The sequence below is a fragment of the Phyllostomus hastatus genome, unplaced genomic scaffold (genome assembly GCF_019186645.2).
Source record: "Phyllostomus hastatus isolate PE091 unplaced genomic scaffold, TTU_PhHast_1.1 phas_contig_58, whole genome shotgun sequence".
Taxonomy (NCBI): Eukaryota; Metazoa; Chordata; class Mammalia; order Chiroptera; family Phyllostomidae; genus Phyllostomus; species Phyllostomus hastatus.
Genome location: NW_025333916.1, coordinates 22,913,201 through 22,928,903, shown reverse-complemented (window position 1 = coordinate 22,928,903; position 15,703 = coordinate 22,913,201). Strand labels below are relative to the sequence as shown.

Below are 15,703 nucleotides of genomic sequence, written 5' to 3'. Positions count from 1 at the left end.
TTCACCAAAATTTGGATAAATTTCTAGATAATTTTCAAAGAATAGAAATCACTTATAAAAACAGATGTGGAGAAGTGAGAAAGAAATTTTAACTGTTTTAACTGAAAAGTGTGTTTGAATAGACAATTCAGAAATGTAGTCATTCACATTTACTAGTATATCTTGAGGGGGGCATAGATTTCATTATTAAATTCTGAAATTTGAACTATCTTAGAAGAACGTCTAAATCATCCATTTAATCGCTCATCTTATTATTACCAGAAAATATGTTATATTGACACTTCATTGAGCGAGAAAAGCAATTCATCATGGTTTTTGGTGTTCTCTCAATGTTTAAAGTTTTTTTAATTCCTTTTGTTTTTCCTTTTTCAAGAGTATGCCATATATGTTGCTGCCCCTTATTTTAGGGGGTGGTAATAAACAGCACTGGTGAAATCTTATGTTTATTATCATACACAAATTCTGTTGGTTTCTGTTTCTGAGTTATTTGTTGTTTTTTCTTTATTTTTTCTCCTTCCCCCTCATTTGCTCATGTCTTGGTTGGCGTTTGGTGGTGTATAACCGTGATTGCGTTACCTTAGCAATAACAATTGGTCGTCTTGGTTACGTTTGTCCTCAAGAGGTGGCCCCCATGCTACAGCAGTTTATAAGACCCTGGTGTGTATTATTCAATCTTTTTTTTTAATTCATTTTCCTTCACTCTTTCTTTCTCTTTCTATCTCACTTTTAGATATATTTTCAGTTGGTTACAAAATCACAATCCTTAATCATTGCCAACCATGTGACTAATCTTGTCCTATCAGGTTTGTGAGGTTTTCAGTAGCATCGTCATGTATATTTATTTTATGTTGTGGCTAACGACTAATTGATGCATGGGATAAGATTGTCACATGCTTGCTGTGTTACAAAGCTTGATTATATATATAAGGCATTTAAATATCCACCAATAAAATAAAAATGCATGCAAATTCTATAAATTTAGGTTTTTGCATTGTTTCTTTCTTAGAATTAATTTGAAAACTTGGATTGCATTAAGAAATACATGTTTAAATTTGTAATGTATAAAAATCTTATTTGCTTGATAATATAAAAGTCAAACATCTACACCATAAGTTCTGAAATAATAGTTTATATTGTGGCAGTATATCGTATATTCTGCTTCTCTCAGTTGATAATCTTTCAATTCAAGTCATTTATAGTAGTGTTTAATGGAATACAAGTCAAAATGCAGTTTTCTTTTAATTGGTAATTTACTCTTAGCTAAAACTCATTAATAGTTTAAATGGGAGATTAAAATCAGAGAGTTGTCCATAGATGCAATCTATTAATAAGAAAATGTGAATATCAAGGCTTTCACTGTTTGGAATTAGATGGGCCCACATACAGGAAGTGTGAGAAACTTAAGCTTTATGAAAATTCTTTGAACATAAACATTATCCTGTGGTGCTTATTCCATTAAATACTGTCCATTAGTATTGTAATTGAACCTGCTTCTTAATTAAATGCTAAACTGTACTCTATAATTTAATAGGTGCACCTCTCTGAGAAACATAAGGGACAATGAGGAAAAGGATTCAGCATTCCGTGGCATTTGTACCATGATCAGTGTGAATCCCAGCGGAGTAATCCAAGTAAGACCTTCACCAGATTTTGTTCTTAATTTGTAATGTTCTGACTAATGAAGTTTTGAAGGGAAGGAATGTTTTAACACTTTTATTATTAAAATATTACAACTTTTCAAAGATACTAAAACAAATGATATATTTAAAATGTTGTGTATTTCCTAATATCCTGAAATGACAGTGCCTGTTTTTTATCTCCTAAATCTTTTTTTTTTATTTTTTTTTTTATTTTTTTTTATGAAACATAGAAGTAGAAGATTGGGAGATAAAGTTGCATTCTTGTATTGAATTAAGCCAAAGCTTCTTTCATTCACATTTAGACCTACCTCATTTATTCACTTTGTATATGTTTCCCATCCCTGAACATCAGTTTGTTTAGGTTGAGGACATCTATACTTTAGAGAGTGAGCAAATGGTAGGATACTCTTTTTGTTACTTGGTATCAAGCTTAAGAAATCACTTAGTAGTGAATAAAATAGAATACCAAATCAACCATTGAAACTGCTTTGTTTTTGAGAGCTTGTAATTTATCTTACTTTGTTTCCTGTCTTAGTTCTTATTATATTTAGACAATTTTGGCATTTAAGAAATATTTAGCAATAGTGTCAAGCATGAGTCTGATCAAACCCCTGGATTCAACTGCCAATTTGCAACACACAAAGTAGGAACATGTTGACTGATACCATGTATATGTTCCACAGACTACAACCCCCAGTTAAAAGCCCCAGGTTCCTCAATAGATCTTTGTAAAGGGGGAGAGTATAAGCACGGTTTTCAAGAAAATGACCTTCCACTTCAAAGAGATGGGTGCTTTGACCATTTTTTAATTGAGACCTTTTGCTATTTCCTTCCTGGTACTAATTACTGTGTTGTTTAATTCAGATTTAGCATTACCAACTTCTAAATTTTAAATTAATGTAGGTGTTAAGCACTGAAAACTTAGAAATTAGAACTGGAAAACTTTTTTTTACTAATTTCACATTTGTAAAAACATTAATAATTTACTATTAAAATAAGCCAATACTATCTTTAGAGATGGTCCCTAGCTGCAAAATAACCTCCTAGTATTAAATTTTCTTTTTGTCCAATATTTCAGAACTTTGTGTCACCAGAAATGTACTTTAGAGTTATCATATCATGTGTACCATGTTAAAAAGGAGCATTTCCCACAGGGGTTTTAGTTACCTTTTTTTTGAGTCAGTGTGTGGAGTAACACGTGTATATGGTGTATATGAAGTTGGTCTACCAACTTCAGAATTGGTAGAATATTTCTACTTTTTTCTTTTAAAGATTTTATTTATTTATTTTTAGAGAGGGAAGGGAAGGGGGGAGAGAGGGAGAGAGAGACACACACACCAATGTGCAGTTGCTGGGGGCCGTGGCCTGCAACCTAGGCATGTGCCCTGCCTGGGAATCGAACCTGCAATGCCTGGTTCACAGCCCGCACTCAATCTACTGAGCTACACCAGCCAGGGTGAAATTTCTACTTTTTACATGTGTATTTAGATATGGTTAAAAGAAAATGTCTAAAGGGTTTTCTGTTTAAATTTTTAATTGCAAATTCTAGAAGTGTCTATGTATGTTTTTTAATATCATACTTTGCTATTTGGAAGACATAATTTGAATAAACCATAAACTTGAGGTGCATGGGATTTTATTTTCTTAATATTAATAAATTCTGAAATTAATGAGGTTTTCCAAATTTAATAATAAAATTTAAAGTAGTTGACATGTCAGGACATCAGCTGTATCTTGAATTTTTTCAGTATGATAGTCTATACTTAAAAATACTTAAGTGAAATATTTAAAGCATATACCTTTCATCACCTTGTTCTTAATAGTCAGAATAACCTGATTATCTTCTAAGCATTTAGCATTAGGTTTTTATTCTTTTTGTTTCATTTGGGTTGGGTTGAGTTGGGTTAGTTATTACTTGTAGGTACGTAATTAGTTTTTCTAACTTTGGTCATGTCATTTAAGTTTCTACCTGAAGATGGGTCTGGAAATTTATAGCTAGTAATTCCTGTACTTCAAATCAAGTTTATTTGGTGTATGCTTTTAACTAACTTTAGATTATTTTTAGGCTACTCAGAACTGAGTAGATTATTGGATTTATATAATTCTTTAATCTGATAAGTGAAGGCTTTTTTAATTGATGCTTTCAGTCCATTGCTGATGTTATATTAGACAGGTTTTGTTTTATGATATAAAATAGAATACAAAAGGGCATTAAGTATAAGCTGAATTAGCAGAGGTTTATTCATGATAGAGGTAATAAAAACAATCATTAAGCAATTGCTTACGACTTTTATGATCACAGTTGAATTTTGTTTGTTTTAGCTAGGATTCTATCATGATATATATTCTGAAGCTTACATGTTTTTTTTTCACTTGCTTGACACACATAAATCAATCTAAAATATATTTATTGCCTATTACAGGATTTTATATTTTTTTGTGATGCTGTTGCATCATGGATTAACCCAAAAGATGATCTGAGAGACATGTTCTGTAAGGTAACTAAAAAGGCTTTATGATACATATCTTGGGATTATTACTGTCCTAGTTGGAAAGTTTGAGTTATTTTTATATTTCATATGAAACTAGGCTTTTCAAATCAGTATTGGTAGACTTATAGCCTATAATGTTTGTTCTAAGGAAAAAAGTTGGCTTGATCTTTCCTTAAGATACAATGACTATCAGTAGAGAGTACACTTTGAAAATATTTTCCAAAGCAGGCCATTATCCCATCTGTGCAAATTAGTATATGTATTTTCAAAGTTGGCTGGCTGGAATGTAGAGTATAATATAAACTGTTGAACAAAGAAAATCCAAGTGGTCTCCACAGAGATTAAACCTATGTAGTAGTTCTTTATTTTAGTAGTACCCTCCTTTTGATTAACTGTAGTAGCTGGCACTCAGCTGTAACAAAGCAAGAAGTACAATACTGTTACACATTTTAATCACTTAATAATAAAATTAGTGACCTATATTCGCAGCCCGGAAGCCAAAGCTTTGTATATTTCCAACTTAAAAAACTTAGTATGGCACAGAAATTTTATTCCTTGGGTGAATTATATCCTTTTTTGTTTGTTTTTCATAAGTATAATGTCAGAGATTGCTTAGTCAACAAACATCTGTTACTAGGACACTTGCTCAGTTCTAAAGCCCTCAGAACAAAGTTGAGCATTTTCAGTGAGATGTCTTTAGGAAAACATGGAATGGTGTATAATCCAGTAAAGTTTGAGAATTGCTACTTTAAAATGGTTAAAATTTTATAATGATAAAGTCAACAGTGTTTGATTTCTGAAGCTATGAAGATCTGAGTTTTTATCTTTTGTTTTTGATAAATTAATCTACAGCCATACCACCCTGAATGCACCCAATCTCATCTGATAAATTAAATTTTTTTTTTTATTCTTTGCAGATCCTTCATGGATTTAAAAATCAAGTTGGGGATGAAAATTGGAGGCGTTTCTCTGACCAGTTTCCGCCTCCCTTAAAAGAGCGTCTTGCAGCTTTTTATGGTGTTTAACCTCATACATTTAAGCTGCAGTTCCATAATTAGGGGTAAGTTGTGAGTAGTTTGGAATTTTTCAGGATAAAGAAAATTAGGATTGCAGTCTAAAAACTACTGAACAGAATAGAGCTATTTGTTTTCTTTTTTTTTTCTTTTTTTTGTGTATTTTATTGATTATGCTATTACAGTTGTCTCATTTCCCCCTTCACTCCCCTCCACACTGTACACCCTCTCCCACCCACATCCCCCGCTTTAGTCATGTCCATGTGTCATACTTATAATTTCTTTAGCTTCTACATTTCCCATACTATTCTTACCCTCCCCTGTCTATTTTCAACCTACATTCTATGCTACTTATTCTCTGTACCTTTTCCCCCTCTCCTCCCACTCCCCTGTTGCTAACCCTCCATGTGATCTCCATTTCTGTGGTTCTGTTCCTGTTCTAGTTGTTTGCTTAATTTCTTTTGGTTTTGCTTTAGGTGTGGTTGTTAATAATTGTAAGTTTGCTGTCCTTTTACTATAGATATTTTTTTTTATCTTTTCTTAGATAAGTCCCTTTAACATTTCATAAAATAAGGGCTTTGTGATGATGAGCTCCTTTAACTTGACCTTATCTGAGAAGCACTTTATCTGCCTTTCCATTCTAAATGAAAGCTTTACTGGATAGAGCAATCTTGGATGGAGGTCCTTGCCTTTCATGACTTGGAATACTTCTTTGCAGCCCCTTCTTGCCTGTAAGGTCTCTTTTGAGAAATCAGCTGACAGTCTGATGGGAACTCCTTTGTAGGTTACTGTCCCCTTATCTCTTGCTGCTTCTAGGATTCTCTCCTTCATTTTTACCTTGGCTAATGTAATTATGATGTGCCTTGATGTGTTTCTTCTTGAGTCCAACTTCTTTGGGGTTCTCTGAGCTTCCTGGATTTCCTGGAAGTCTATTTCCTTTGCCAGAATGGAGAAGTTCTCCTTTAGTATTTGTTCAGATACATTTTCAATCTGTTGCTCTACCTCTTCCCCTTCTGGTACCCCTATAATTCAGATGTTGGAACGTTTAAAGATGTCCTGGCGGTTCCTAGGCTTCTCCTCATTTTTTTGAATTCTTATTTCTCCATTCTTTCCTGTTTGGTTGTTTTTTTCTTCCTTCTGGTCCACTCTATTGTTTTGAGTCCCAGTTTCCTTCCCATCACTATTGGTTCTCTGTGCATTTTCCTTCATCTCTTTTATGGTTACCTGCATTTTTTCATCTAATTTGCACCCCAAATCAACCAATTCTGTGAGCTTCCTGATCACCAGTGTTTTGAACTGTGCGTCTGATAGATTGGCTATCTCTTGGTCGCTTAAAATGATGAGTCTTGGGGCATTGATCTGTTCTTCTGTTTGAGACATGTCTCTCTCTCTCTCTCTCTCTCTCTCCCTCTCTCCCTCTCTCTCTCTCTCTCCCTCTCTCCCTCTCTCCCTCTCTCCCTCTCTCCCTCTCCCTCTCTCCCTCTCTCCCTCTCTCCCTCTCTCCCTCTCTCACTCTCTCCCTCTCTCCCTCTCTCCCTCTCTCACTCTCACTCTCACTCTCACTTTTTCGGTGAGGGGTGGAGCCTTAGGTGTTTACCAGGGCTGGGCACCCCAGTTGCTAGATTGTTACGTTGTATGTGGAGGCGGGGGCAGGAGGGAACAATGGTGGTAGCTCCATTCTCCGTGGGACCTCACTCCCTTCCCTGGGATCCTGGGTTGCGTGCTTTGCCCTGGTCCACAATCGCCGCCCCACTGGGTCCACCAGCTGCTGCTTGGGTACTCAGGGTCCACCCACTGCGATCTCACATATCCCAGATGCCTTGCGCGCTCCTGGTTGCCTGATGCGCCCAGTTCTCCCTGTTCTCCGCGTGCCACATCCCCCGCCTGGCTGCTCCTCTGTGCCCCTCCTACCAGTCTGGATGAACAGGTCTACTTCAACTTCTTGGCTGTCTGACTTCCATTCGGATAAATTCTCTGCCAGTTCTGGGTGTTATTCTGCCTCTAAATTGTTGTTGTTCTAATCTTGGTTGTGCATGGAGGTACGGTGCGTCCACCTATGCCTCTATCTTGCCGGAAGTCGAGCTATTTGTTTTCTGCAGAGGTTGAATAAATCAATCTTGTGCTATATTAGACTTTAAATTTTAAATTACTTAAGTAGAATTTTTTAGAGGACCATCAAGCAAGATACAATGCATGGTTCCACTATGAATCCTCAATAGAAAGAAATCCAAGCTGGTATGCTAATTAGGTTACTTAACATTGCTTCAACTCTTCTTTTTTTGCCCTATAAGAGATCACCACAGTATAAATAGTCTAGTTTTAAAGCATGAATTTAGTCTCTGATATATCAAGGACTTTCTGTGTAATAAGCTTTAGGGAAAACTCAAATAGAATTGGAAATGGGTTTTACCTCAGTAGCTAAGAATATGTAGTATTCAGTCTTCAACATACATTTTTATTGAGGACCTACCATGGGTCCAGCATTGTGTTTTAAACTGGGCAATGGAAAATTGTTTTGATCTGGGGTAACAGAGGGGTAAGTCCACTTGGACTTTTGTTCCTTGAGACTTTCTGTACTTGTTAAGTTGAACTAAGCAGTCTGGTCTCTTAGCCTCATTTCCTTCATTGAGTTCTTTTGAGGATTAAATGCTGTACTATATGTCATGCAAAAACTGGGTATATTGCCTGACACACTTAAGTTGGTTCAGTAGATGTTAAGGGCATGAGTCAGTACAGTCAACCAGGGGTTGCACTTCTTTAGGTTTTAGGCATAAACTGAGACATTTTACTGGAGGGCAAGAGAATATGCTCAGTGTATGTCCAGCAATTGTATAGCAAATTGAATTACCTTTTGTGTTGGAGTTTTTGCTTGCTTATAGTCTGCTGTGAGCTAGATTTTAAACCTGAAAAGATTTCAACATCCAAGTTGTCCAATTAACCTAAGAAGACAATAGAAATAGACTTGCAGCCTCTGGAATGTCTCAGACCCTTCAGTGTGGGTTGTGCCACTGGTCTTCAGTCCTACTAGCTGTTTTATGTCCTTAGCATTTTGGAAAAGTGCTTGATTCTCTTAGGAGAATGCAGTAGGTGGCATTAGGGGCCAAAAGATTCAACTGTGAACTGAGTCTCGAGCAGTTTCAGATTTATTACCTTCTCTGGTCTCTATCATATCACCAGTTATGAATTAATTGTGTTCTAAGACAAGGTATATAGTAATTCTCAGTTTTCTAATTAGAAATAAAAGTGGGTGGTATGTTTTCCTGCCTTTTTTGTATTCTTAACCTTTTTTCAGAGGCAGAGAAAAAGGGTTGCTTGTACTTCTCCACAGATGGGCTAATTGCCCTCTGTGAACTCAAATGAACTTTCATATAAATGTCCAGAGTTTGGCATGAGTGGTTATTAGTTTTGTGAAAGTTCCACTGTCAGGTACTAGTTACAGTCTCCCAGTAATCTACATTTACTTCTTTCTGTTCTTTTCGTCCTTAAAACTACTACCAACGAGCCCTAGCCAGGTAGGTGGCTTTGTTGGTTGGAGCATCATCCTGTACACCAAAATGGTTGCAGGATTGATCCTTGGTCCAGGGTGTGTTTGGGAGACAGCGAATTGATATTTCTCTCTCCCTCTCTAAAATCAATAAGCATATCCTTGGGTGAGGGTTGTTTGTTTGTTTGTTTGTTTTTGTTTTTTAACTACTACCAATGAAAAAGTCCTCAGGAAAATCAAGCATCCTTTAGAGTATAGGAAATGACTGAGTAAAATTGGGTCAGAAGAATTATTAATTAGGTACATCAAAAAGTCAAGTGTAAAATTTTACTTTCTGATAATTTGCTAAATGCAGTGGACACCTTTAGTACCTTCTAAGCAAAAACAGACAATCAAAAATAAGTAATGCTCTTTGATAATTTTTTTAGATGGATTGGATTTTTGTTTGCTTTATAGTAGGAATACTGGCAAAAAAGGATGAGTTGTAATTCTCACTAAGGAAAGTGATGGTCCTAAAAAAGTGCTATTAAGCTTGAAGAAAGTAGGCCAGCCTATTATGTGAAAAATAACTGGTTCCCATTATTGCCTATAATGCAAAAGGAGGCAAAGAATTAAACTAATAGCGCCCTGCAGGGTGCATTTTATCTATATTTCATCTGTATAAAGTGCTACACGCTTCTCTGTGCATGTCCCCAGCTTGGTGTCACTTTTTTGTATCTGATGCAGGTGACAGTTGGCAGCAATAAGAGAAAGAAGCAACGTAGTTATCACTGACTAAATGGCAATTTGTCCAATATCTCGTTTTCTTTAGGCAGAGATACAGCATTGTGATTTGATTGATTTTGTGATCCACTGACTTTAAAAGAGAAACAATTGTTAAAGTATAAAATTGTTTTCTTTTCTTACAGGTCCTTCAGTCTCGGAGACTATGAGGGAGCCTCTGCACCCAGGGAAAATGTTACCCTTTACAGGGGGGAAGGGTAAACCAGTAGGGAATACAGTACAATCCCAACCCTACTGGGAGGGGCGGGAGGGAGGTGTTGCCGTCACTGTATTAAGTCGCTGTTGGGAAACGTTTTAACATCTGGAGCCTTTGTGGGTGGAAATCTGTCTTCAGTTACAACTCCGCACTGGATGTGAAGAAGCAAAAACTATTCAGTCTACTCACAAAACAGTACATTCTGGAATATTATGGGGAATTGTACCAAAACAAGAACCATATAAATGATGCATAGAGATAAAGAGAGAGGGAAATTTCTATAGTGCACAATAAAGGAAACCTAAGAAAGGGGGTTACAAACAGTAAAGAAGCTTTTTTTATTTTTAATTTAAAATTTTTTTAATAAGTTTTCCCACACTATGGGGACTTGTTTTTGCATGCTGATAAAGAACTACACAAATGAAGCTAATAGAATTAAAATCAGCTTGCCAACCCATAGTAGAAGCAGGTTCTTGGAAGCAATTTAAGGTACCCCCCCAAAAAAAGTTGGAAATAAAAAAAAATCTAATTTAAAACAAAGAAATACCCTGTGAAATGCCAAATGAGTCACTCCTTTTACCTTTGTGGGGTGGGCAGGGAGGGAGGAATAACTGGGGTTGGACATATCAAACTAAAGATCGAACTCCTGGTTTTGCATTAAGACATTAATGTAGTGGATATAATTTGATGGTTGTACTTCATTAGATTTACTTTCTAGGCCAAGATATTATTTTTAAAGTGCAGTTTAAGGTTCAGGCATGCATTCTGGCTCATAGTGATTGAAAGTAAATTAGTGGGAAAGTAAGTAGCATGCTTGCATCACGTAGAGTGAGGTTGGTATTCATTTACCTCTGTTGCGCCAGTTTGTGTTGCAGTTTACCAATTCAATATAGCCCTGCATTTAAAATTCCTTTTTAAGATTTGTGGGTTTTATTTTTGTTAAGAATATAGATATATAAAGTACTGTAGTTTACAGCTAGGCCTTGAGATATCTTATTAGGATCTGTTAGGAGTAAGATTGATATTGTACTGTGTGTAACCTGCACAATGTGGAAAGCTGATATACCTGTGCAAAATCTTTGCCTCTGTGCTGTCAGTGTGATGTGCTTTCTGCATGGTTATATACTACTAGTGATTTTATCAAAACCGCTAAAACTCAAATTACATGGTAAAAGATCTGTAAGAGGCTGCATAAATGTTAGTTGGCACATAAAGACAATTGTAGAAGTTGAAGACATGATTGCTATATTTCAATGTTTATTCCCACTCAACATATTGCCTTCTAAGCTTTTTTTGTGTGTGGTTTTTTTTTTGTTTTTTTTTTGTTGTTGTTGTTCAAAGCATGATCTTAAAGATATGTTTAAGTTAATGGATGTAATGCAGGGTTCCTACACTGTTTTGGCGCATGTTGGTGGCCCTCTGTGCCCTAGATATATGCACACAGGGTGCAAGTAAAAAGCTACAGAGTGAAAGTTGATTTGGATCCTCTTCATTTCATTTGTTTAGCTTTTCTGTTATTTTTCTCTACTTACATGTATTCCTGTGAATAAATCCTTGTTAAGTTAACCCTTTACTTTTCCTTCCATGTGTATTTTCTTATATACTGTGAATGTGAAATCCTAACTGGTACACTTGATCTTGTCTCCATATGAAAGTGCAAGTCTTTATTAATTTGGATTGCCTGAACAGTGTATCCCATGATGATGAAGGAAAATGGAGAGATTTTTCTTTTTAACTCTGCTGGTCAGAGATGAAGCCACACCTTTCCATTTTTCAATGCTGCATATTTAATCTGCAACAAAAATGTTAAGCCATAACAACCTTTTTATATTTTAGTTTGTCACCTTTGCATTGCAGAATAAATACTGAATAACCATTTTTATAAGCAGTTGCTCCTCTTTGCATGGTTCTATTCTCCTAAAGGTGTTGAATGATACAGCCATTGCACTGAAGTTTGAGCTGTATGTGTGTGAATTTATAAATACCATTTAAAAAATTTTCAAATGCATGGCAGCATGCAGAAAGGTTTTTGTTGTGTGTGTGTGTATGTGTTTTTTAACATGTTCTTTCACCTTCTTTCCTGTACCTTGGCTTTGCAAATTTCAGTCTGTAGAGCCTGAAATTAAATATTTTCTTACCCAGTTTTTTAAAATTATACGTTGGATCCAAAGGGGACGTAGCATTTTTTTCTCTTTCTAGTACCATCACTTTACTGGGAGCTGAAAATTTGCTTCCAAAGTTAGTCTTTAAAACCTGATTAGGCTAGTTACTTTATCCCTAAATTCTAGTGATACTCTGTAGAGGTTTTTTTTTAATACTTCCAGAATTTAATAGGGGAGATATTTTACTATTCTAGAATAGTTAGTAAATATTAAATTGAAAGAAATGGCAAAATTTTCTAAATACTTTAAAAGAAACATAGAAACAACCTTCAGTAAAATCATTTGGACCTGTGATTCTGTATTGACTGAAAAAACAACATTGTCACCTGTTTGATTAAAAATTGGTTTCCAATTAGGAAGTTATGTCACATAGAATATGCTCATTTGATAGTCACTTCACTTGTTTTTAAATTAAAAGGAAATTTAATTTAAAAGAAAAATTAGTAAATGTGACTGGCAACCTGAGGTTAGGTTGGGTTTCTGTATTCCCCCTCCCCACCCCTTTGAGGGGTTTTCCTAATTGGTATTTCAGATACTTAGTATAGCATAGGAATTTGCAGAAGCCATTTAAGTTATCTTTTGGGTAAGCTCTGATTTGCCATTTATTGTTCTGATAAAACAGTACATCATGGGATATATATATATAAGCAACTTAATTCTTGTGGTGTAGTCTTAATAGTTTTGAATGTTGGCTGAATGTCTATGAAATTGTGAGATTGTCTTTGTTACATTCCAGTGTTTCTGCCTCTTGGCATGCTTGAAGCACGGCTTACTTCATCAGCTCCTTACACACTAAAGTGCTGTTAGTGTGCTCAACTACAGAAATAGCCGCTGCTAAGTGATGTAGATTTTCTACTTGAATATTTTTATGTTGTAGGAACCTCAGGAGGTCAGTGTTTACTGTTTTATATATGCCTTCTTTTTTCCTGTTTGAGCTTCTCTCTTTGAAGGATTCTAACAGAACAAAAGCTGCTGATCAACCTAAGTTGGAAACAGAAAGTGTATTTAATATAATTTAAATGCATGTTTGGCAGTTCCATGTTTTAGTATTAGTAAGTAAACTTAGTGCCACAGATACTCATTTATTCAGGAAAGAATTTTGCTTTTTGTATTGTCTAATCTCTTTAATAACTTCATACTATGTAAAAAAAATCACTTTTTTATATTTTTTGGTTGATTATTTCCCAAATAGTCAACATGTAAATAATCTTTAAGAGCCAGTTCTAATGCTTTACATTATTGCTACTTGATTTTGTGATGCAAGTTAGATTTCAGAAGAATAGATTTTAAAACACTTAACCAAGCCATTACATCTTTAAAAACAAAATAAGTAGCATACATTTTGTAACTAACATATTGGTAAACACTGTGATTTTTTTTGTTAAGACTTTTTCATTGATCTGAATTGCTTAAATTGCATATATTGTAAAATAGTATCAGATGTATATTTTAAAATAATTTCAACTGACTTTCCTCTATTGAAATGCTTTGTCTACTCAGTTACACAATATTCAGATACAAGTTTTATCTCAGGTGAATACTCTTGTATCCTTTTTGCTTTGGTGACGTGTGCTTATAAGGGGTCATCATACTTTTATTCTTAGTTTTTTAGTGTATTTCATGAAGAATCTTCCCATTTAGTCTGATTTTCCAGTCCTTATTCTAGCAGACTAGGGTGGTATAAATCCCTCCTGTCAAGCCTTTTGCATGTATTGTAGGTTCACCTTGAAAGTGAGTTTAAATTAGTCCTCCTTTTCTTCAAACCCTCAAGATAGGAAAGTGGAAATTTTTCTGTCCTGTACTAAATTATCCTGCATAACTGAAATGCCAGAATTTAATTGTCTTAAACCCTTTGGTCTAAATTTAACTGAAATAATTTGCCATAAAGAAAAAAAGTGTGGGTTTGGGAGGGGCGGTTTTGGTTTGGTTTGGTTTGGGGTTTTTTTTCTTTATATGATTAATATATTATTCATATTGAATGTATTAACAGATAACGGTGCAAAATCATTCTTCCCAAGAGAAGAGTGTATCATGCATAACTGCAATTAAAATCCTTTCTTTAGTAGTACCTTAAAATACATACAGCTTTGCTTTTTTGAATTATTTCTGCAAATAATACAAGGGGGGAAACACTAACTGTTGATTTTAGTACTGTTCTTGAAGTGTAGGCATTGAAATCTTTGAGAAAACTGGTCTTCAGATTGTTAAAAGCCCAGGATAATCTAGATGAAAAACCAGATCCATAAAGAACTGTGTGACGATACTATCTAGTAGTAATACCATGCAAGAGCATTGTATACCTACTCAGTACCTTTCAAACTGTATTAAATATGAAGATATTTCTAATGCCTCTTAAAAATTAAATTTTACATAAAATGTTTCACTTGAATGCTCTCCAGGTGACTTGTGACTAATTTTTTCAGTCTCATGTAGATCTTTTCCCCTATTGGTATTGTATGTATAGAGTTCTTTATCTTTATGCCTAATTATTATACATATTAATTTTAAGGTATGTGTTTAAATTATAGCAACTGTTTGTTGGTGATTTGTATCCCAGAATGTATTGTTTTTTTAATGTATGCATGATTTTGAGGGAAGTTAAATGATTTTTTTCTCTTCTACATTTAAAACCAAATCAATTTGCCAAGCATTATATCATTAATTAGGAAAAATTGTTTTCCCTTTCATTAGAATTTTTGTTTATCATAGAATCCCTCTTATGCTATGGCTTGGTATTATGCAGAATTAGCTATTTTGCAAGTCTCATTATCTTCCTGAAAGCCGACTATAGTATGGTTAGCCTACAAGGCAATGTTGGTCCCCTCCTTCTATAAGCCTCGTAAAAGGGTTCTGCTGTACTTTGACCATATTCATTACTGTTTTCCTCTGTGGATATATAACCAAATTAAGGGTGGATGATTTTTTTTATGGAGATAATAATTAGACAATACTGTATAATTTTACTTAATAGATTATCTGTGAGAAGAGATGTTTAAACATGGTTAATGATTTCACTTCATATTATAAAAACAGTTTTACACTTAATATTCATGTTAACATTGGGTGCAATAATTTAGTAGTTTTAGCTTTAGTTATAAATAACTGGATCTTTCTGCTGACAACTTAGGTTGTATGAGTTATGCTTAAAAGCTTTAAATCTGATGTTTCCTGTACCTGCCACACTATGTTAGAATGTGTCCTTCAAACATACCCTCCTGCAACTTCTCAAACTGTACTAAATTGATATTTCTTGAAGTCTAACTCTGTGCTAACAGATCTTCATTTTAAATAGAATACGGTTTTAATTTTTGATAAGCTGCTGAATTTTAAAGAGAGTTTTTTGGGGCCACCAAATATTTTGGATCATGCAGAGAATATATATTGTACTGTAGTAATTTTGTATTTTACATTTGTATGATGTGACATAATAGATGTGAATGTTAATCACTGCTTGACTATGTTAATAAAGTTGTTTAACTATAGATGTTTCTCTCTGATTTTTAATGAAGGAAATGAGCTTTCTCTCCCTCTCCCCATTTTAGATCCAGATAGGGTCTTAGGGTGTTTTTGTTGTTTGAGTTTTTTGAGGGGTTTTTTTCCTCTTAGTTTGGTGTACTCTTGCTTTTTAAATTTTTATCTGTATGATGTAGCTAAAAACTATTTTCCCCACATTTTAACTCCTACTGGTGTATGTTTAAACAGTTGATTCTAGGTTCAGCTTTTGATGGAGGGGCGGGGGGAAGATAGTACTCTGCAAAAAGAATTAAAATATGAAGTGAATAAAGTATTAGGATAGATTGCATGAATGTGTATGAATGTGTCCTGTTAAGGCATGTTTATCCCTCAAGAAATTAAGACAGTTTTGGAAATTAATATATATGAAAGTATTTTCCTCTTCAGGCTGTAATCCATTAATATAGTTGCATGTTACTA

General features: G+C 34.7%; 1 protein-coding gene across 4 annotated transcripts in view; it reads left to right on the top strand.

Moving 5' to 3' along the window:
- TNPO1 (transportin 1) overlaps positions 1–15,252 on the top strand; it is a 94,507-nt gene extending 79,255 nt beyond the window's left edge. For 3 of the 4 annotated variants that reach the window (XM_045847747.1, XM_045847745.1, XM_045847746.1), the window contains exons 21-25: positions 582–657; positions 1,532–1,631; positions 4,064–4,138; positions 5,050–5,192; positions 9,538–15,252. In XM_045847747.1, the coding sequence (XP_045703703.1) occupies positions 582–657; positions 1,532–1,631; positions 4,064–4,138; positions 5,050–5,157 (359 nt within the window). In that variant the 3' untranslated portion in view covers positions 5,158–5,192; positions 9,538–15,252. Of the gene's footprint in view, positions 1–581; positions 658–1,531; positions 1,632–4,063; positions 4,139–5,049; positions 5,193–9,537 lie in introns of those variants that run through there. The other variant, XR_006786722.1, reaches the window with a different exon arrangement.
- The last annotated feature ends 451 nt before the right edge of the window (positions 15,253–15,703 follow it).